Source organism: Podarcis melisellensis, assembly GCF_964234715.1.
Source record: "Podarcis melisellensis genome assembly, chromosome: Z".
NCBI classification, from domain to species: domain Eukaryota; kingdom Metazoa; phylum Chordata; class Lepidosauria; order Squamata; family Lacertidae; genus Podarcis; species Podarcis melisellensis.
The window spans coordinates 15,686,590-15,709,561 of record NC_138547.1 but is presented as its reverse complement, the minus strand read 5'-3'; the positions used below and the strand labels follow the sequence as shown (position 1 = coordinate 15,709,561).

Here is a 22,972-nt window from a genome sequence, read left to right as displayed (position 1 = left end):
TTTAATTGACTAACGAGCTCTTCAAAGCTAATGGACCAGTGCGGTCGCTGGAGTGTGAAGTGGGTGGGTGGGGGGGTTGCTCCCTTTCACAGGACTCGGAGCGTGGACAACTATACGCTCGCGCAGTCGGCCTCACCCCGATGGATGGGTGAGAAAAGAACAGCAGGCCAGGAAGAGTGCCTTGTGAGCTGAAAGACGTGGGGCAAGGAGCATTTTTTCAGCCCTGAGGGGCCACATTCCCTTCTGAGTGACCACTTGAGGACAGTATGCCAGTGGTGGGCGGTGCCAAAGGGAAAAGTGGGTGGAGCAAAGAATATAAAGGTTACATCTGCCTAATAATAATAATATTTTATTTGTCCCTGCCCAGGTTACCTCAGCCACTCTGGGCGGCTTCCAACATATATAAAAACATAAACACATTAAACATTAAAAAGCATCCCTATTCAGGGCTGCCTTCAGATGTCTTCTAAAAGTTGTGTAGTTCTTTATCTCCTTGACATCTAATGGGAGAGGGCATTCCACAGGGCGGGAGCCACTACAGAGACAGCCCTGTGCCTGGTTCCCTGTAGCTTCACTTCTCGCAGTGGACGGCACTGCCAGAAGGCCCTCGGTGCTGGTTAGTTTCTACAAACGTACCCTCTCTATCGTCCACCGAGGCAAGCAAGAGGCACGATCAGATTTCGAGGACACATTTCAGCCAGGCCAAAACACTCAAGGAGGGTGTGGAAGCAGGGCTGGTGGTGGGTAAGGTATCCGGGAGGGGGGGGGGGAGGCTCAGAAGGCCACATTTGGCCTCTGGGCCTGGGGTGCTCCAGCCCCCGACAACAGACATGCCAATGCAAATGATTTGGTTAATTAATTTTTCTCCCACCTTCATGGAAGCAACAGGAAGGCATGTTCCTCCTTGCCGAAACTTGGAAGCACTGGTCTTCAACAGGGAAGATTCGTGGGGGATTTTGTGAGATAGCCTCTGTCATAAGAACGTAAGCAAAGCCTTCTGGATCAGGCCAGTGGCCCATTCAGCTCAACATCCTGTTCTCACAGTGGCCAGCCAGATGCCCATGATGGGAAGCCCACAAGCAAGACATGAATTCAACAGCATTCTCTCCACTTATGATTCCTAGCAATTGGTATTCAGAGTCACTGCCTCTGACAGTGGCAGTAGAACATAAGTAGAGTCCGGCTGCTATGGACCACATTGAATTGTAGTTCATAGAAGCACCTAGTCCAATCCCCTGCAATGGAGGAATCTTTTGCCCCATGTAGGGCTTGAACCCACAGCACTGAGATTAAGAATCTCATGCTCTACCAACCAAGAAACCCACAAGCAGGACCTGAGCACAAGAGTCCTCTCTCTCCTCCTGTGGTTTCCAGCAACTGGTATTCAGAAGCATTTCTGTGTCTAGCTGTGGAGGCAGATCATAGCCATCATGGCTAGTAGCCATCAGCAGTCCTCTCCACCATTAATTTGCCCAATCCTCTTTCAAAGCAATCTAGGTTGGTGGCCACTGGCACCTATGGAAATCAGTTCCACTCATCTTCTCTGCTATATGAACAAGTCCTTTCTTTTATCTGTCCTGAGTCTCCTAACATTCAGCTTTCTAGGGTGTCCACTAGTTCTATTGTCATGAGAGAGGGAGAAAACTTTTCTGTGTTCTTTTTCTCCAAGCCATGCATCATTTGATAAACCTCTGTGACATCATCTCTTACTTATCTTTCCTCTAAACTAAAAAGCCCCCAGTGCTGCCACCTTTCTTCTTAGTGCAGCACTATCCACTTGATCATTTTGGTTGCCCTTTCCTGAACTTTTTCGAACCCTACAATACCCCTTTTTGAGGTAGGATGGGCTATGGCCTGAGGTACATTCTTTGGCCATTGCTGTTGCTTTAAAGTGTTTTCTTGGATTTCAATATTGAATGGTGACATGGTTCTTGTCACCCACCCTGGGACCTTGCAGCAAAGGGTTGGGTAATAAATCTCTTAATAACTAAATAATAAATTAACAGGCATGCACACACCCTCCTCAATGCAACGAACCTAGACTTGGAAGCTGTCCCTAACAGATGGTCACCCAGGCTCTTATTCAAGACTTTGTAATGCAGGAAGGAACAAGCACCACGTCAGCACCCGCTGACTGGATTTGTCCAGGAATTGCATGCCCCTCTTTGCAACTTTGCAAAAAAACAAACAAACAGCAAACATCTCCTCTGGCAAATAAAATAAATTATTGTCCCAATTGTCAAATCTTTCAAGTTAAGAAAACGCTGGTGGAGCCTTGCCTTTCCCTGGCAGAGCCTAACACCCCCTCGATCAACACCCCGCTGCTGTGTCGTTTGTCAGGCTGAGAACCATGTCATTGCTACATCTCCCGCTAATTCCATGCCCGTCGTGTAAGTCACCCAGTTTTCACAGACCATTTCACCCACAGAAATGTCGCCGGCTAATTGACTGAGTGGGTGACCCCGTAACAGAGCTGAGGTTTATGACTATCTATATGCTGTGTGTGTGTGTGTGTGTGTGTGAGAGAGAGAGAGAGAGAGAGAGAGAGAGAGAGAGAGAGAGAGAGAGAAAGGGGGAGATAGGATAAGGAGATTAATAGAGGAGGAAACGTGAAACGTCTTGAGGCCTTGTGAAAGGCAGGTAGGGACAGCGTGAAACTTTTTATAGGATAAGGATGGATGATTCCATTTCTGGTCTGCTCTCTGCCTGGCATGTGTTCATGCATATGACCTTTCTATCGTGTTTCTGCATAAATCTACGCACTTTTAAACTTTTTTTTTTTAAACTGCATAAAATTAATACTTGGCAAACTGCTGTGATTTATTTGTATAACTATTGCTTAATGCCAAAATAGGTTTCTGAGCACTTTAGAAAGTATATATAAAAAGCACACAACATTACTATAAAAGCTATATTTTGTTTGGACTTTTTTTTTGAAAGCTGAATACTGGACGGCAAAAAATTCGAGAGGATATTAACTGAAGGATATTAACTGTGCTGTGATCTGTTCATTAGGTCCAGCATGTGATAATCAGGACAGTTTGCCTTAAAAAATGGATTGAATAAAATCCATACAAGCAGTGGCGGAGCTTCATGCTCCGGCACCGAGGGGCAGAGAGCAGGTGGGGGCAGGGCTGGTGCGCATCAAGGGGCATGGTGCACCACCTACAGGGGTGTGGCACCTAGTGCAGGTGGGAGGGCAGTCACAATGACAACCCCACCGGGTTCACGCTGCCGGGGGCGGTGCGCTCCCCGCCCCACTCCTCTTCCTCCGCCAGTGCATACAAGAGAATCTTCTCTAGACACCTCTGGCAGTGGGAAGGGCCACAGCTCAGTGCTAGAGTATCTACTGTACATGCAGAAGATCCCTTGGGCAGTCCCCAGCATCTTCTATTCATGAGGACTAGAGCCTTACAGTATTTTTAGATGAAGGACAATGATTCAGTGACATCATCTGCACTGCATGCAGAAAGTCCCAGATTTAATCCCCAGTGGCATCTCAAGGTAAGGGTAGGAAAGACCCCCTGCCTGAAACCTTGGACAGAGCTGCTGCCAGTTAGTGTTGACAGTACTGAGCTAGATATATGAAGGTCAGACTTCCCTGGGTTCATAGATGTGATTATGCATATGTTTCACTTGTAATTAAGAACGAGGGGTTTGGCCTTTATCAACTGACCCAATCAAATTATCCTCTGCTCATGTGTGGATAGGGATTCCCGGCTGAATTGCAAAGCTGAAAATGATTTTAAACAGGAAAATGCTAAAACACCAACACCCCGTACTTTAAGCCACTAGTGTGCTGCAAGTTCGAATGTTGTACTTTAAGTGCATGATGTATCCTTCTGGCACCTACTGAATACTTACAAAATTATTCCAGGAGGCTTTTTAACTGAACTCTGAGTTTGTAATTTTTAACTGATTTTAATTTGCATTGTGTATTGTGTTTCCTTGGACAACTGACAACTGTGATTGAGCAGTATATAAATGGTTGAAATACATAAATAAATAATAGGCAAGACTCAGCCTCACATGATCCCAGAGCTTCCCTCCTAAATTGCAGGAGGTTGGACAAGAAGACCCTTGGTGTCGCTCCCAAATCTAAAATTCTACGATTCTGCTCCAGCTAACTTCCCCAAAAACATTATTTCGTGGCCCTAGGAATATTGCAAAAGGGGCGTATATCCTGTGACAAATGATGATCTGAAAAGCAAGAAGCAGGCAGAAGCAACAGGTTGCACTGCTGTCTGTCTGCCATAGCAAAAGCTGTTTCTCCTGACGCTGCACTGCTGTGTTTCCCAGATTTAATGCCTTCTCCCCTTTTCATTTTATCTTGTCTGTAGGAGCATGGCATCCCTATTCCAGTGACGCCCACCAATCCATGGAGCATGGATGAAAACCTTATGCACATCAGGTGAGACAATAAGCCACCCAGAGATGGGCGGGGTACAAATACAGTGGTACCTCTGGTTACGTACTTAATTCATTCTGGAGGTCCGTTCTTAACCTGAAACTGTTCTTAACCTGAAGCACCACTTTAGCTAATGGGGCCTTCTGCTGCTGCTGCCTCACCACCACCGCACAATTTCTATTCTCATCCTGAAGCAAAGTTCGTAACCCAAGGTACTATTTCTGGGTTAGTGGAGTCTGTAACCTGAAGCGTATGTAACCTGAAGCGTATGTACGGTAACCCAAGGTACCACTGTAATAAAGTTGTTGTTGCTGCTGCTGCTGCTTGAGAGCAAATGGCCACCCAGCCCAGTGTCCTGTTTCTGACAGAGGTCAGTCCTATGCCACAAGCAGCTCAGGAGGACAAGAGACCCAGTTACTAATTAAACGTTTCTCCTTTTCTCCCTTTCTTGATCTCCATATTCAAAAGCTATGAGGCCGGGATCTTGGAGAACCCTAAGGTAAGCTGTGCCTACCAAGAAAAAACAGAGGGGACATGGGAAAGGGTCATAGCTTGGCGGAACAGCACCTCCTTTGCTTGCAAAAGGCCCCAGGTCCAGTCCCCTGTGGCATCTCCGTGTAGGGATGGGAGAGACTCCTGCATGAAACCCCAGAGAGCTACTGCCAGTCAGGGGGCCAGTGTGGTGGTGTAGTGGTTAAGAACGTTGGACTCGTAATCTGGTGAACTGGGTTCGTTTCCCCACTCCTCCGCATGCAGCTGCTGGGTGACCTTGGGCTAGTCACACTTCTCTGAAGCCTCTCAGCCTCACTCACCTCATAGAGTGTTTGTTGTGGGGGAGGAAGGGAAAGGAGAATGTTAGCTGCTTGGAAACTCCTTAAGGGGAGCGAAAGACGGGATATCAAGTCTAAAACTCCTCCTCCTCCTCCCTCCTTCTCCTCCTCCTCTGGTAGGGCAGGAAACAGGAAGGCCAAACAATAGGAGGAGCCAGGCAGAGCCAATGAGAGGCAGAGCCAACTAACTCTCAGAGTGGTTTGACACTCAAGCCCTCTTCCCAGGGAACTCTAGGAACTGTAGCTCTTGGGAAGGCCTAACAACTCTCAGCACCTGTAACAAGCTGCGTTTCCCAGGATTCTTTGAGGGAAGCATCCCACAAGGCCTTGGACCTGTGCCTCTTCCAGAGATCCCCCTTGCTTGAGCCCATGGGGATATTACTCCTTAAGCGCTCCTATGGGGGGGGGCAGGCCCAGCAGGCACTGTCCACTCACTTCCAGGTGCTGTCCTCCTTGTCTGGCAGCTCTGTGTGTCACTCCGGAGTTCCTGGGCATGGCCCTCGCTGCATCTTAATGGGGCTGGATGGCTTTGTTGCCTGCTGGTCCTAATCGCTTCCACTTTATGCTCTGCTGGACTTGCCACGCTCAGGGGAGCTACTTAAACTATCCATCAGCACTAATTAGACAATCAGGCACGGAGGGTTGGCCGGGGATGTGGGGGAGGTGATGATGGGTGAGAAAGTTTTCTGTGTGTGTGTTTGGGATAAAGGTTCTTGTGCCATTCCTGGTAACTGGGTGATGCCCTAGACTATGGCTTCTTGAAGCTTTCTGCCATAGAGGATTGCTAATGTGCTGCGAGATGTAAAATGAAAGGCTCCTGTAAGCACCAACTTACCCCCAAAGGGAGGGTGCTGTCATGTCTCTGCATGATTACTTTCCTCCCAAGGAAACATCACTTGAAAGTGTTTGGAAAGGCAGTTTAATTTGGTGTAAGTCGTGCATAGTATTGTACTTCAAATGGTTGGGACCCACCCTGGAACTTTATGGTGAAGGGTGGGTAAATAATAATAAATACATCTTCTACTACTACTATTACTACTACTAATTGTATCCAAGTAAGGTTTGCACCGAGTAGATCTATTGAAATTAATGCACGTAAGTTAGTCATGTTTATTAATTTTAATGGATCCACTCTAAATAGGATTAGCATTGAATACAACACAACAACAATTAGTAAATTTATTTATCTATTTATAAAAAACATTTATAGACTATTATTTCGTTTTTAAAAATCAAAGCAGCTTACAAAAAGAACACATAAAACCCATACATTAAAACCATTAAAAACTTGAAAAACCGACATCAGTTAACCACTATGGGAATATGTATTCTTAATTGCCTGCATAGGCCTGAAAAGTTTTCAGCAGGTGTTTAAAAGTTAAAACAGAAGCCACCTGCCTAATAATAGTAAAAAGTATACAACTAAGGTTTATCCCAGGTAGATCCACTGAAATTAATGGACATAAGTTAGTTACATTTATTAATTTGAATGGATCTGCTCTGAGTAGGACTTGCATTGAATGCAACTTACAACAACATCAACAACATATAGCATAATCTTATTGTGTGCCTGCTCTGAATCTCTATGTTTTGATCATAGCAATGCAGAGAGGTGGAGCACAATAATTTGCCCCAAGAGAAGGCTGCCTGTCATATCCCTGCATGAGTCCCTGCTCTGGACTTGCTTGCTTCTTGCCAACCCCTGTTGAGGATAGGCATTTCTGCAGCATCTTGATATTGGGTGTCATTTCATTCACACACACCCTCCTCCAGCAGAATTAGCCACTCACAGAGGAGGCTGCCTGTTGAATCTCTGCACCAGTCAGCACTCTAGGCTTGTCACCAATTAATTGAAAAGGCAGATGCAAGTAGGGGACTCAGGTAGTGGGGCTTGGGCTTAACTGAGTGTGGAGACATTGAAAACTGAGCCTTTGTGTTGGGGGGTGTAAAGTCAGAGGACCGCCTCTAAATTTTAATAAAGACAGACAGAATTCACTTCTCCCAGGCATTTGATGAAATCTGTAAAGTCTTTAAACTTGCTGGTAAGTCACCTCAGCACTGCCCCATGTTAGACAACCCACAAATAAATGAAAGATGATGGAATTCCCTCTCTGCAGAGGTGCGCTGGCCACCCTCATTGTACAGATATGCTGAAAATGTACCTCTGTACTCTGGCCTTCAGCCACTGAGAAGTATATTTTAGGATCCATCCTATTCCTTTGCACAGCAAGTTGTTTTGACTGGATTTGGATATTGGGTGGTATTCAGCTAGGTTTCCCCCATAGAAATTAACGAACACAACTAAGTTGGTCTCCTGCATTCATGTCCTCTTTGTTAGGGTTCCTACCTGTGAGAACCAAATGCTAGACTAGATAGGCCTTTGGCCTAATCCAGTAGCCAGGCTCTTTTGATGCTCTCCCTCCACTGTCAGAAGCAGGATGCCTCTGAATACCTGTTGCTGGGAATCACAGGTGGGGAGAGTCACCAGCGCACTCATATCCTGCTTGTGGGATTCCCATTTGGATGTCTGATTGGCCCCATGAGGAGAGGATACTGGACTAGCTGGGACATTGACCTGACACAGCAGGCTTTTCTGACAGTCTTCAGTCCATTAATTTCAATAGGTGGACTATGAGTGAAGCTTACATGAATCCATTGCATTTCCACCTCTCTCCAGTCCACACTTGAATCTTGTGCTTGAAGAGTGGGGGTAAGAAACCTAATTAATGAATGATCCCCTGTTTTTCCTCCTGTGAAATGGGCATTTTCTGGTGCCCATAACAAAACCTTAAGTTTCTAACTGTGTCCCTGCCCACCCCCACCCCCCTAAAAAAATAAAAAACCATTCCTAGGGTATATATACAGAAATGTCTATATTCAAAACACACACTCGCTCATGCAACAAGCCCATCTGTACAAAAACCTAATGAAACAAGGTTATGACCCGCTTTAAAGCAAGAGAGATTGGATTCTCCCTCCCCCTTCGCTCCATTTCCCCCTTCCTAACGATATCTTTTACATCAAAGAAAAAAAAATGCTGCATTTTCATGTATGGGTCTGTTATTTTAACAACACACACACATGTACTCAAAATGCGTAAACGCAGAAGCCCAAATTATACGGGCGGCGGATTCCAATTTTACTCTGGCTGTGCTTTTCAGGAAGGCTTGATCATACTTATTTGGAAAGCAAGGAAGAACCTGTGCTCAGATCATGAAAAACTTTAGTACTCCAGGTTGGTGGGGTGGGTGGGGGGTGAGGGAAGCAGAACGAAGGCGGGTGGGAGAGGGGGGGATCAGGAAAGGTAAAGGTAAAAGCAGTGCTTTGTTTCTGGGGGGACGCAGGGGTACACATACCCTTAAACATTTTGTGTATCTAAGTTGGGCCTCATTGAGGGGCGGTATTTCAATATGAGTAGGAAAATGAGAGTACCCCTAAACATTTTTTTAAAGAAAAAAAAGCACTGGGTAAAAGGCAGAGAAGAATTGAGTGCCTAGAAAAGGCACACATCTGTATGTGAAATATTTAAAACTCTTTAACCAAATGTCTTGAAAGGAAAGTTGGGTCTATAGTTACAATTCCCTAAACCAGGGCCGTTAAATAAAAACAACTAAATAGATTTTTAAAAAAATAATAATTAAATAAATACATCAAGTTGGCATTATGGGCTTCATTCCATCATTTGGGTACATGCTTTGGCAAATTCTATTCCCCCCTTAAAAAGAAGAAGAAGGAAAATGCCCCAGTTCAAACAACATAGAGGTTTGCTATAGTATATCAATGCCTCCTTATTTATCCCACACCATAGGAGGGCTGGTCTTGGGATGTCATCTTTAAAGGGATGAAGGGGCAATGGGGAAAGAATGAAGGTGGGGGGAGAGGGAGGGAGGGAGGGAGGGAGGAGGCTGGGTGATTGTGGGGAGGGTGTGTGTGCATGAAGAATCAGGGAGTGGGGCAAGAAGAGGAAAAAATTGGAAGTAAATGGTCCATGAACTAAAGTGTGATGTACAGCTATCGATGCTGCAAATGGTTTATTCATCCAGGGTTGATATTGTTGTGCCTGGGACTGAATGAACTCTTTTCAGGGTACCCATATGAAGTTAAAGCAAGTAAATTTCTATCTTCCGAGGTATTAGCTGCCTCATTGCTCCTCAATCGGGCCTCACAGAGGCAGAAAATAGCTCAACCATCTGTTTTCAAATCCCTCCGGCTGTCAGGTCTGGGGGGGGGGGGTCATGTCTGTTGGGGGGTGATGATGGCGAAAGGGGGTGGAGGAGGAGAAGACGAAGGGACAGGGTGTCAGCATATCAGCACCCTCTACTCTTTCCCCCCCCCCATCTAACTCCTGCTGCAACTCAAAATAGAGAGAGGTTTTCAGGGGGGGAAAGTAGCCTGAACACCCGCCGTTCATTTTGGTCCATGGAGATCTAGGGTGGCAGCACCCGCCAGCCCCAGCTGGCTTAGCCAACAGCCATGGGTGGTGGGAAGCATGGTCCAACAAGGGCTGGAAGGCTCACAGTTCCCGCAACATGCTGTACAGTCAGGACACGAGTACATTGGGGTGGAGAAGCTGGAGTTCTTCCATGATGGGGTGCTCTCGTGGTTGGAAGCAGTCATGCTTCTGAACACCAGTTGCTGGAAGCTACTGGAGGGAGGAGGGCTCTCGCACTTGGGTCCCGCTTGTGGGCTTTCCCTTGGGGTATCTGGTTGGTCACTGTGGGGCTGCTGGGCTAAGTGGGTCACTGCCCAAGGGCTCTTCATATGTTCTTATTCTCTGATGTTGTTGGACTCTAGTATTGACCTAGTGGTCAGAGATGCTGGGAACTGGAGTTTCCCCCCCACAAAAAAATGGAGCTATACAATTACGGATGGAGAAGAAATTGGTTTCTTTTCTTCTTTAAAGCTATGAAATTTGCAGTGTGTGAACTGCAAACACAGCCATCCTTCAAAATTTGAACTTTTGAATCTGTACTTTCCGAATTTTGCAGTGCAGTTTTCCAACCAACTAACGTTTACAATTATGTAATACTGCGGGTTCCTGCCCCTGTTCACATTGCTCAGCAACCCCACCTGCCCTCTACCAAAATCTCACCCCTTGCCAACATAGTGCCCCTCCCTTTACACCTCACCTTTGCGCCCCTATCCCCTCACAGCTCTGATGAATTTTCAGGAGATGGCTTTTATTATTATTGCAAATTGCTGCAGGAATCTAGAGGACTGAATTTAATATTGGAAAAATGAGAAACTGAGAGGACCGGGACTGACTGATCCCTTCCTCCCTCCCTCCCTCCCTGATCCCTGAAATATAGGAAAGAGAGAGGCGTGCTTGTCACACATTCCTGTACCTAGGTTTCACATTCTCTGGCATGGTTATGGTGCAGCGGACGTCAGCATCAGGGCCTTATTCAGAGCCCAGCCTGGGGGCTCAGAAGCCCAGCAGAGTGCCCAGGAGCTGGTGAAACTGTGATCTCCAGAGGACAATATGTCCAGAGGGAAATTCCCAAAATGTGAGCTGGACCCCAGTGCTTCCAGGGGTTGAGCTTCCCAAAATGTCTCCCAGCAATGAATCAAAAGAGAAACAAAGGCAAGATTATTTGGTCGTTACTCCAGCTTAATTCAGGGGATATGGCCCACTGTTTTTTGTTCATGGGTCCCCAGAAGCCCAAGGACATTTGTTAGATTTTGATCTAACTAAAAGTGGGGCCTGCCACAAAATGTTGCAGCACGCACTTCTCTTTTTGCAGGAGTGCTCCTCTTTAGGGTTCTCGCTAGCCATTAGCCCCTCCAAGAGCTGCTGCTGCTTAAGCAGACATCCTTTCACCATTTTTATTTTCCAAAATGACATCCCATGAGAAGTGATCATGCTCAGAATTCAGGGCACATGTTTGATTTGGGGTGCATGCTTGGCTCCACAGATGTTATCTTGGTACACTTTAGATTCCCCCAAAGTATGCCAATACATCTCCTTTTGTCCTCAGTGGACTCCTTTCACCTCTAATTGTGTTGGCATTTCATTCTAGCATTTGGTGTTGGTGGGAAGAAGCTTTCCATCATGGTCGTAGAAAGAGGTTTTGTTTTTTGTTGTCCTTTAATAGCACTGGAACTTGGAAGTTTGTGTGATGGGCTAAAGGGGCTTGATGGTCCTTTGCAGGCCCCAATCCTCACCACCAAGCACCAACCAGGCAATGGCTCCTGAGGAGACCATATCTGGACACTACCAGGAGGCTCCACCAAGATTATGGTAGGGAAGGGCCCGTAGTTGCAGGACCTCAGCTAGAATGAAGGGTGCAGAAACCTGGAGGGTATAAAAAGCCCCACAGTAGGGAGAAGGCAGGTTGTGGAAGACCTCGTTTCTCAGCAAATTCTGGTTTGTGGGCCTGCAATGATGCAGTTGTGATGCAGTTTGGAAAAGAAGAGCCTCAGACTACAACCTCAAGGCTCTATTACTGCAATGCGCTCTAGGTAAGGCCTCTTGCAGGCCTGGTTTGGAAAGTGCAGATGGTACAGTATGGGGTAGTCGGGCTGCTGATGGGGGACCTAGTCAATAACATGGGAGACCCTTGTTAGAACAGCTGTACTGGCTGCCCATCAATGACTGAGCCAGGTTCAAGTTGTTAATTTACAAAGCCCTGAACAACTCTGATCCAGGGTACCTTGGGGACGGCCTGAACCTTTATATCCCAGAACGACCACTCGTTCTTGCAGGAGCATTGCAGGTCATTTCCTGAGTTGTTGAGTTTCATCTGAAAACAAAAAGAAACTGAGCCTGGAGTGTCATGGCCCCAGCCCTTTGGAACTATTTACCAATAGAGATTCAGCAGGGACCTTCTGTTTTAACTTTTAAACGCCTGCTGAAAAAAATTTCTATTCTGCCCAACCTTTGTAGGCTATTAAGGAAATTTCTTTCTATAGTGAGTTGATAATCTCTGATTTTTTAAAGTGGTTTTTTAAAAAAATGTATATAGATATCATCATTGCAAGCTGCTCTGCTTTTTTTGATGGTATAATTTTTTTTATTACTATAAGGAAATAAATAATTGCTGAGGTCAGCTGCATCCCAGCTACCTGAGAAATCTGGAAAAGATCCTATCTTCCAGTACTGTACTGGGAATATATTCCATTGGGAGCTTCATTGACCAAAATGGAGCTGCACCCACTTTTTGTTGGTGAGCGAGTTCAATCTGTAATGTTTAAATAATTTAAGTTGCACATCTCCCCACTGCTCCATCCCCCCCCCCCTTATGGCTGCCCCCTAGCCTTCTCCTTGGGCACTCCCATCTGCTGGTGGTGTCTGCTTGATGGGATAAATGTTCTAGTTGGACCACAGCCAGGGGCTCTTTGTACTAAGTGGAAGCCTTTCCCAGTGACTTGAACAGCTTCTGATCCAGGGGGCTGTGTGTATATGAGGGGTTTCCTTGGAAGACCCTGCATACACACACCCTGAATAAGGACCTAGGAAGCTGCTGTATTACTGAGTCAGTCCATCTAGCTCAGTATTGCCTGTTCTGACTGGCAGCTGCGGCTTTCCAGGTTTTCAGACAGGGAGGCTCTCCCAGCCCTACCTCGAAGAAACCAGGGACTGCTGGGGACTTTCTGCATGAAAGGCAAATGCTCTAACGCTGAGCCACAGTACCTTTGGAGAAGAACTATACCTCAGTGGTGGGTCACCAGAGGTGAATCTCTGCTTTCATGAACAACCAAAATTTCTAGTCCCTATGGGGTACTTGAAAGAGCTTGCGGAGTATCCAGTCCTTCTGCTTCTGAATTAGAGAAGGACTGGACACTCCACAATTAAATAGGAAGGCATAGGAAGAGGCCAGCTCACCCATGAGGCAGGCTGAGCCAGTCGCTTCAGGTGGCGGAAGCCCAAGAGGAGGCATCCCTGCAGGGACCCTGCCCACATCACCACCTCTGCTGGTGGCAGAGAAGTGTCTCCAGCAACTGCTCTGACCCAGCAAGATCTCGGGGAAACTCACCAGAACCTACTGTCGCTGCCTCCACTTTGCTGGCACTGCCACACAACCCATGCAAGGGAGGCACCTTCCCATTTCATCTTCGGTGGTGAAATGGGACATGCCACCCCTGCATAGGAAGTTGCCTTCTCCTCAATCAAACTATTGGGTCCACTTAGTTCAGTGTTGTGTTTCCCCAGTCCTACCTGGAGACGCTCAGGGTTGCACATGGCACTTTCTGAATGCAGCACAAGCTCTCTGCAATTAAGCTGCGGGCCTTCCCCTAAAAATGAGTTAAGATTCTAGTCCTTATGGTTCTGAATGAAAGGCTGATTTAAATGGGGACATAGGGAGCTGCCTTATACTGAATCAGAGCCCTGGTCCATCTAGCTCAGTACTGTCTATGCTGACTGGGAGTGCCTCTCCAGAGTTTCAGGCAGGAGTTTTCCCCCAGCTCTATCTGGAGATGTTGGGGATTGAACCTGCATGCAGAAGCAGAGGCTCCACATTATTCTAAATCATGGAGGGGAACTGGATGGGCTAGTACTGCCTCCAGCAACAGGTAAGAATGTAATATCTTCATTTAGTTATCATTGCAATAGCTTTTGACAGGCTTGATCTCCAGTGCATCTGTCTAAACTGTTTCAGCCAGCGGTGGAAGCCCCCTTATTTCACAGGGGATTTCTTAACCATGCACCATGCAGAATGAATACTTCCTTTAGCCAGCCCTGAACCTCATACTGCCCTTGGGCTGATCTTATTGTAAAAAGAACCCACCTGGAACAGAATTCTTCATTGGGAGCCATGCCCACATTTTTATATTTTTAAATTTGTTTCATGACATCGTACTGTATTGCTGTTAGCTGTTCTGAGCAACGTTTGTGGAGAGGTAATTAGTAGGCTGGTTTAAAAAAAAAAAAATCTTCACCTGTGACTCTTTAAGGAATGTGGGGCTTACAGCAAAGACAAGAACAGAAATTAGGTTCAGTTGAGCTCACATTTTAATTCAAATTTACCTCATTTGAACTTCCTGAAAACAGAAGCACAATGATGCTTTGAAATATGTGTGTCTTCAGATTCTGTGCTGTGCAGTTCGGCAAGCAAATAATGTGTCTGAAAATATGCATGAGGAAGTATGTATGAAAATGCATGCATTGGTGAAAATTAATCTTTATTAGGGAGCATTTTCTAGTATCATTATAGAAAATGGCTTGCATAATTGTGCATTATGCAGTATGCTAGTATGGATTGTCTGATGCTGCATGGCAACCAACATATACAGTGATTTTGTTTTTTAATGGGCAGTATAATTTGTGAGTCTGGAACTGGCCCACCAAAAACTGGGCAAAGTCATGGTGAAGTCAAGTTTTGGTCCACCATCTTGATTCAAAATGACGTGTTGACAAAAGCCACCTACTTCCACCTTCATGCCAAGTATATCTCAAAAGGCATCCAAATGCATAGAGACAGACAGACAGACAAGCAGAAAAACAAGTAGACAGACCACTTTTTAAAATATATAGTACAGTGGTAACTCAGGTTAAGTACTTAATTCGTTCCGGATGAATTAATTCTTAACCTGAAGCACCACTTTAGCTAATGGGGCCTCCCACTGCCGCCACACCGCCAGAGCACGATTTCTGTTCTCATCCTGAAGCAAAGTTCTTAACCTGAGGTAATATTTCTGGGTTAGCGGAGTCTGTAACCTGAAGCATATGTAACCTGAAGTGTATGTAACCTGAGGTACCACTGTACACACATGTTAAAAATACACCTTTAAATTTGGCAACTGATGCATAAATGCGGCAAACTAAACTTTTAAGATTGGGAGGGGAGTGAAAACAACATGGACAGATTGGTTCATCGCTAGGTCCCTGGAGTTGGGAAGCAAGTGGTTTCTCAGTGGACTTGATGCAAACCTGTATCAGCTGTACAGTTTATACAGCTAGAGATGTCACCCACCCTTGCTCAAACTGAATTTATCTTTTCAAACCCCTGTAAACATCAAGCCATCCTGCATTCGGGCCTAGATGTTGTGCACAGTTCCGCTCTCCAGCCCTTGGCGTAACATGACGCCTCAGAGTCGGAGGCTGGCCCAGGAAAAAGCTGGACTCTGAAATTGCAAAGCCAGCAAGTAGACAGAGGAATTTATTTCCACATGCCCAGAGAGATTCCCTTATTCTCTCTCTCCCCCCTTTCTCTTCTTCAGCTCCACCCCCCACTTACTGCATGCCCGCAAATGTGGAAATTCATCAGAAGCCCCCGAGGCATAAACTAATTATGGGAATGTTGTTGCTCTTTTTCCCACCAGCCCGGTTTTAAGAGATAAGACACCCCTGTGCTGTAAAAATCTGGTGAGGGGGGTGGAAAAATATATATACATAAAGGTTGATGTGTTTTGAAATGGCTTTTTTGCTTTGCTCCTCTATTTCCCCCCTGGGTGTATTAACCTTGGGGACACCGTCAAAATGCACAGTCTCCCAGAGCACCTGCTGGGGTCAAGGCTAGTCATTAGTTTTTCGGTCAGTGCAGAATAAACCCCATTTCTCTCCCTCTCTCTCTCTTTCTGGAAGTGTACGGGGTTCTGCCTCTATCTTTTCCCTCTCTGCCAAAGTCGCATTCCCCCCACCCTCCGCCGTTTTCCCTGCCTGACTTGTTCCTCCATAGCTATTCCACCTCCAGCTGTGGGGGCGTCAAAGGAAAAGATGAGATCAAGTTGAGGGGAAAAAATTGTCTGATTCCCCACAAGGCCCTTTGTTCCCAAACACCTTCGTGCTCTCATTTTGCAAAGGGTGGCAAAATAATAATAAAAAATCCCAACCCTTCCTTTGGCGGGGTTTATTTCTTTATTTTTTTGCTGCCTGAGCAGTCTTAGGCTTTTAAAGAGAGGTGTGTGCGTGTGTGTTTGCGGATTGCATGCATAGGAGGCTGGGAAGTTGTGAAAGGGAAGTTGTTAAGAGCTCCAAGGAAGCCTCCATGCTCAGGGAAAGTATATCTCTGAATGCCCGACCATCACACTCTCTCACGATGCTAGAACTCGTGGACATCTGATGAAGCTGAATGTTGGAAGATTCAGGACAGATTACAGAAAGTCCTTCTTCAAGCAGGACATCGTTAAACTATGGAACTCACTCTTGCAGGAGGCAGTGCCAACCACCAACTAGGGTAGCTTTAGAAGAAGATTGAACGAATTCATGGAGGAGAAGGCTATCAATGTCTACTAGCCATGGTGACTCTGCTCTGCCTCCATGGCTGGAAGCAGCTTTCCTTCCAAACACCAGTTGGTGAAATCCTGCTTGTGGGTTTCCCACTGGCATCTGATTGTCCACTACATGGACCATTGTCCGGATCCAGCAGGTTCTTCTTATGCTTTTATGTTCCTGTGTTAAAGCCATTAGCAACTCCAATGAAGCCCCCATGACCAGAGGCAAGATGCCAGACTGCCATGCTCAGAAGGCCTTGTGGTTTATTCATGAGATCCCAGAAGTATTCAGCTGGGCTGCTGTTGGGGAGAGACTGCTGGCTAGACCTTCATCTGATCCAGCCAAGGCAATGCTTAGTTTCTTAAAAGGAAGTTCTGGCCAGGCAACTCTACAACATCAGATTGTCCCACAAGCAAGCACTTGATTGCACCAGGAACACTCTCCCCACTTGTGCTTCCCAGCAATTGGTATTCAGAGGCTTCTGACAATGGAGGAAGAACGTGGATTTGTATGATACTCTTTTTGAAGTCATTTTAGTTGGTAGCCATCACCACAGCCTGCAGGGAATGTTGTAATGTAGGCAGGACCATGTGAGAACACAGGACATGCTGGTCCACAGCAGCATAGCATGGGGGGGGCACAAGGGCAGTTGCCCCAGGTGCAAAATTGTTAGGGGTGCAAAATTTCAACACTTGGTGCTGCCTCAATACAGCTGCATGCTTCCGTAGCTGAGCTCCATGCAAACCAGGAAGTGACCTTTCCAGACGACAGAACAGCTTTTTTTCTTATATCTGCAGCTGTGATCTCCCTGGGTGATGCAGATGCCATTAGGCAGTTGAATGTGCATGCGTACTCTGTCCGTTTCCCTCCTTCCCCCTACTCTCTGTGCGGCCACCAGGCACTGGTAGCCCGTGCTATGCCACTGGCTATCCAATCAACTTGTCTCTCTATCTTGGCATTCTCCTTCCCAACAGTGGCTGACCAGAAACTATAGAGGCATGGTGACAGCCCCATCATTCACACCTTCTTCCCTCCCAGCATCTAGTATGTCAAAGGTTATCTAAACTTTGAAAACTAGAGTTTTTGCTGCTAGGTCTCATGGCTGGTATCTAGAAATAGATCCTTTTCCCTATCTATTTACAGTAACCAATACTTTTAGGAAAAGCTGCTTCTGCTCATAACCAGTGTCATGTTCCATAAGTCTGCTGTTGACAAAACATTGCTGAAAATTCTCAGAAGATATTTTTTCTAAGCCCCCCCCCCACCAGAAATTTTATTTGTTCACCCCTTTCCCCCTGAAAATGAGCTGCATTAAGCAGAACATTCCCTGCAATCCTTGTCTGCGGTTGACAACAAATCATGAGTGGACATGTGTTGACGATATCACAGGCACTAGCCAGTAGGTGTCTGCACAGTCATCTCTCCTCCCACCCCTGGTTTTTACTGATCAAAGCCACCCTGAACTGATTTCAGAGCTCACCCTGGGTCAGAAACAAATGTATGCTTGTACTGTGAATGCCAGGAGGGGTTTTCCAAACCACACCTTCCATTCCTGTCTTCACTCCCAAATTTCCAGGTGATTTAGGTGATTTGCATCCAGTGTTGCTAACACTCATTTCTCTCTCTGTCTCTTCTCTCTCTCTTACAGAACCAGGCACCCCCTGGCCTTTACAAAAGGACAAGAGACCCTGCTACAGCCCCAGACACTCCAGACATCTTAGAGATTGAATTCAAGAAGGGTAAGGACAGTATTTTTGCAATGCTGCATTGTGGCCACATTCTGAAGAGTGAGTACAGTTCTGGTCACAACATCTAAAACAGGGGACAGCAAACTTTTTCAGCATGGGGCCGGTCCACTGTCACCCAGACCTTGTGGGGGGCCCGGACTATATTTTGGAAAAAAATAATGAACGAATTCCTATGCCCCACAAATAGCCCAGAGATACATTTTAAATAAAAGCACACATTCTACTCATGTAAAAACACACTGATTCCCGGAATGTCCGCGGGCCGGATTTAGAAGGTGTTTGGGCCAGATCCGGCCCCCTGGCCTTAGTTTGCCTACCCATGATCTAAAATAAAAATGTGTTGTAGGCTTGGAAATGGTGCAGAAAAGGACACTCTAAATCAGGGGTGCCCAAACTTTTTTCAAAGAACATGTGTGAGGGCCGACCAAAGTTGATGAGTTCTTTTTAGTATTGAAGTTGCTGAGTTTTTACCCCAGGACGTATACTGCCACAGGGGCCAGATTACATTGACTGGTGCACTGCATTAGGCCTCCAAAACAGACTTTGGACATGCCTGCTCTAAATAGTCAGGGGGTTTGGAGCAAGCTTTGAGGTGAGGCTTTGGTGCTTTTCAGTAAAGTTTGTTAACATATGAATCCAAAGGCCATCAAACAGAGTAATCAGATGATGGGAAATCAAGCTTTGGTTGATCTACTGATTAAGAACCTAAGAGACTGTTGGATCAGGCCAGTGGCCCATCTGGTCCAGCATCTTGTTCTTAGAGTGCCCAATCTGATGCCTCTTCTGAGAAAAACTCAAAACAGGACCAGAGCCCAGGGGCACTATCTCTTCCCATGGTTTCCAACAACTGGATCAGAAGCATTACTTCTTCTGAACATGAAAGCAGAGCAGAGCCTTTGTGGCTACCAGTCACTGATAGCCTTCTTCATGAATTTGTCTCTTAAAACTATCCAAGTTGGTAGCCTTTACTGCCTCCTGTGGGAGTGAATTCCAGAGTTACTATGTGCTGCATGAAAATCCCTTTTCTTTTATCTGCCCTGAATCTTCCAACATTCAGCTTCATTGGATATCCACAACTTCTAGTGTTATGAGGGAGAATAACGCTTTTCTGTATCCATTTTCTCCATGCCATGCATAATTTTATCATTGTCTATCATGCTGCCTTTTTTCTAGACTAATAATAATAATAATAATAATAATCCCCAAAGCTCCAACCTTTCCTCATAGGAGAATCGCTTCAGCCCCTTGATAATTTCCAATTCTTCAATATCCTTTCTGAGGTGAGGTGACCAGAATTGTACACAGTATTCCAAACACTATCACACCATAGATTTTTATAAAGGCATTATATCCACATTTTAATTTTCAATTCCTTTCCTAACGATCCCTAGCATGAAATTTCCCTTTTCCACAGCCACTGTGCACTGGGCTGACATTTTCATAGAGAAATCCACTACGACGCCAAGGTACAATATAGTTAATAGCCTGATCAAAGCACAAATAAATTAACCGGTAGGGAAAGCGAAGGCCCATCAATGGATTCTCCCTCCATCACCATGTGTCCACCCTGCATCCCTACTGGACGACACAGAGTGATGCAGTGAGGTTTAATAACTCACTCTGTGTTTTGAGAGAAAGGCATGCTCTGGCACCCAAAGAAACCCACACGCACCCACATGCTACCCTCCTTTCGCCTGCAAACACATCCTTGTTTTACCCCCTAGTTAATTTATTTGAAGTTCTAATCTAATTATTAACTATTTTAAAAGGGATAAGCAGCTTTCCTGGACAATGCCTGCACTCCTCCAGGCGGGCCACGTCCGATTGCTGTCCGAAAAGGCTACAATAGACCGAGAAAGACGATGGCGAGGAGGTGCTGACGGCTGTGCTGACCAGAAAGAGATTTAGGGTTCATTATCGCCGGGGCTTACATTTAATAGTCATTTACAGCCGAATTCATAAACCCTCCAGTCTCCTAGCCCACTTTTTCTTTCCTGTGTATGTGTGTGTAAGGCGCAGGGGGGGGACAACAAAAAAATAAAATATATAAATGGTTTTAGAATGGAGACGCTGACAGGCAGCCTTCACCACACAGCGGGCCTTTTGTAATAAAGACTAGAAAGGAAGCTATTGAATCCTGATTAGTGACTGATAAAGCTCTATATGGTAATGAGGAGGGCAGATGGAAGAGAGATTAGCCTCTGAACAGGCTCACCGGCCTCCCCCCACTGCCAAGTTTCCCCCTATTTTTCTTTTATGGGTCTCCCACCCTCTTCTCCACCTCCCCACACATCTCCCCTGTGTCCTGCTTCCGTATACATTTATTGCTCATTTCATACTGGGGGGGGGGGAGAGAAGAAAAGAGCGGTTCCTTTCTCTTTCAGTCACCACCTTGGGCTCTTCATGTCTTTCCCTCATGCTCTTAAAAAGAACAGAAAATAATATTTCTTTGTGTTTTGGGGTTGCCACACCTCTGGGCTTCCCACTCTCGGGGTTCCTGCCACTTCCCCTCACTGTCACCCTCTTAAAAATAAAATGAAAGTAAGTGTATTCTTGAATTCCCTGAGAATCTTCTCGGTCTTTGGCCACAAACAGTGCCAAGTCAAGCTCCCTATTCATTCCTGTCAGGTGGATAACTGGGGACATGTGCGGCATTTGTCCGCCAAATGGATGTTAACAGGGGCCGTGCGCTGTGTTTTCACTTGCGCCTCAGTTTTCCCGTCCTTTCTCCTCCTCCTCCTTTTTTAATTGTGGGGTGGGGGTGTAGAGTTTGTCCGCCGGGGCCGAGTCTCGGTGGCTGGTGGAACAGAAGGTGCGACGGGCTGAGACAATGAGGGAGCGTGAAATTTAATTAGTCGAGGCCTTACCCGCAATTTCAAGCTCCTCAAAAAAAAAAGAGGTGGGGGGAATAGACGGGCGGGTGGGAAGGGGCAGTTGTATGTGGGAGGGGGGAAACTTTTATTGCCTTAAAAAAAAAACCCACCTCTTTTCTCTCAGGGCTTTTTTTCGGCCTCGTATTGTGTGAGGGTTCACCCGACCCCGCTTTTTAAAGGGGGGAAAAAACACCAGAGCCTTCTGAGTGGAGCAGCTTAGCCATGCCTTTTTAAGAAGTTATTTAGAGTTCATATCTGTCACATCTATTTAACACGTCCAGGGTGATGTTTTAAAGAGGCGCTCTTGACATTAATAAGGGGATTTCAAAGTCCAGTTCCCCTGTTACCCTCCCTGCCCGTCTGTTTCCTGTGCCGACTTTCTCTCCCCCACCCCGTCCATCTCCATGTCCCTTTTCTCTTGCCTGACAGGTGTCCCCATCAAGGTCACCAATGTCGAATACGGCACTGCTCACCATTCGTCCCTCGAGCTCTTCGTTTACCTGAATGAAATTGCGTAAGTTTCCCCGTCTGTGTTGGCCCCATGGAAGGATGAAGGGAGAGTGAAATTCATTTTGGTTCATGTTTAACATCAGACCTACCATAATTTGCGCTTTCTGGAACGATACATGAACCACAAATGCAGCCATCCTCTGAAATTTGCCCTTCTCCCAATTTTGCACTGTGGTTCTCCAGCCAATTAATGTGCCCCAAAATGCATCAAATAGGATAAAGCGTGTGTAAGAAAAGGAACATATTTACTGAAGATAACATACAAAAATGCATTATATTACCCGGATTAAAATGTCAAAACACAATATTTAAAACAGTTTAAAACACCTTACAATCACAAAATTAAGCTGGGTCCAATATATATACCTCATATAAGGCAGTGTTCCTGTGAGAAAGAGGGAGAGGAAATATACATGTCCCTCCTTGTCCTTCTTGTTTATTACAGTGGTGCCTCGCAAGACGAAATTAATCCGTTCCGCGAGTCTCTTCGTATTGCGGTTTTTTCGTCTTGTGAAGCACGGCTATTAGCGGCTTAGCGACTATTAACGGCTTAGCGGCTTAGTGGCTTAGCGGCTATTAACGGCTTAGCGGCTTTAAGAAAAAGGAAACAAACTCGCAATAACTCGCAAGACATTTCGTCTTGCGAAGCAAGCCCATAGGGAAATTCATCTTGCGGAACGACTCAAAAAACGGAAAACTCTTTTGTCTTGCGCGTTTTTCGTCTTGCGAGGCATTCGTCTTGCGAGGTACCACTGTACCTGCCCTTTACCATAAAGACCTAGGGTGGGTTACAGCCATTTAAAGCACATGCAAGTTCGAAACAACTTGCAATCATAGAAATACAGTGAGCCCTAAAAATATACACCTCAGGTGTCAAAGGCTAGGATGAAGAGGTGTGTCTTTAGCATTCACTGGAAGCTGTATAGTGAAATTGCCCGACACATCTCTGTGGGGAAGGAGCTCCACAACTTAGGGGGTGCCACAGAGAAGGCCCTCTCCTGGGTGTCTGAGGGTGGTGGAACAACCAAGAGGTCCCCCTCTGCCAGTCTTGGCACCTGGGATGTTATGTAGGGAAGGAGGTGACCTTTCAGGTATATGGGGCCTGAGTTGTTTAGGACTTTCAAAACACTAATGTAAACACTTTGAATTGGGTCTGGAAACAAACTGGCAACCAGTGCAGCTGATTTAAAATGGGAGGAGGGGTATGTGGGTTCTAAATTTAACCCCATCCACTGAAACCCCATCCACTGAACCTGGCACCAGCTGAAGTATTGGAGTCATATTCCAGGGCAGCTCCACACAGAGCACATTGCAGTAATCCAATTTGGAAGTTTCTAGAGCATGGAGTACAGTGGCTAAGTCATCTGTCCAAAAGGGGTCAAAACCCTTGTAGCCAGCCATCCTGTGAGAGACCTTTGCCCTTTGCCCTTTCCCATCATCCTTTGCTT

General features: G+C 46.0%; 1 protein-coding gene across 1 annotated transcript in view; it reads left to right on the top strand.

Moving 5' to 3' along the window:
- Positions 1–22,972, top strand: part of ASS1 (argininosuccinate synthase 1) — an 82,149-nt gene that overhangs the window by 22,078 nt on the left and 37,099 nt on the right. The window contains exons 7-10 of the mRNA XM_081896820.1: positions 4,341–4,411; positions 4,877–4,907; positions 18,042–18,132; positions 21,444–21,528. Of these exons, the coding sequence (XP_081752946.1) occupies positions 4,341–4,411; positions 4,877–4,907; positions 18,042–18,132; positions 21,444–21,528 (278 nt within the window). The remainder of the gene's footprint in view (positions 1–4,340; positions 4,412–4,876; positions 4,908–18,041; positions 18,133–21,443; positions 21,529–22,972) is intronic.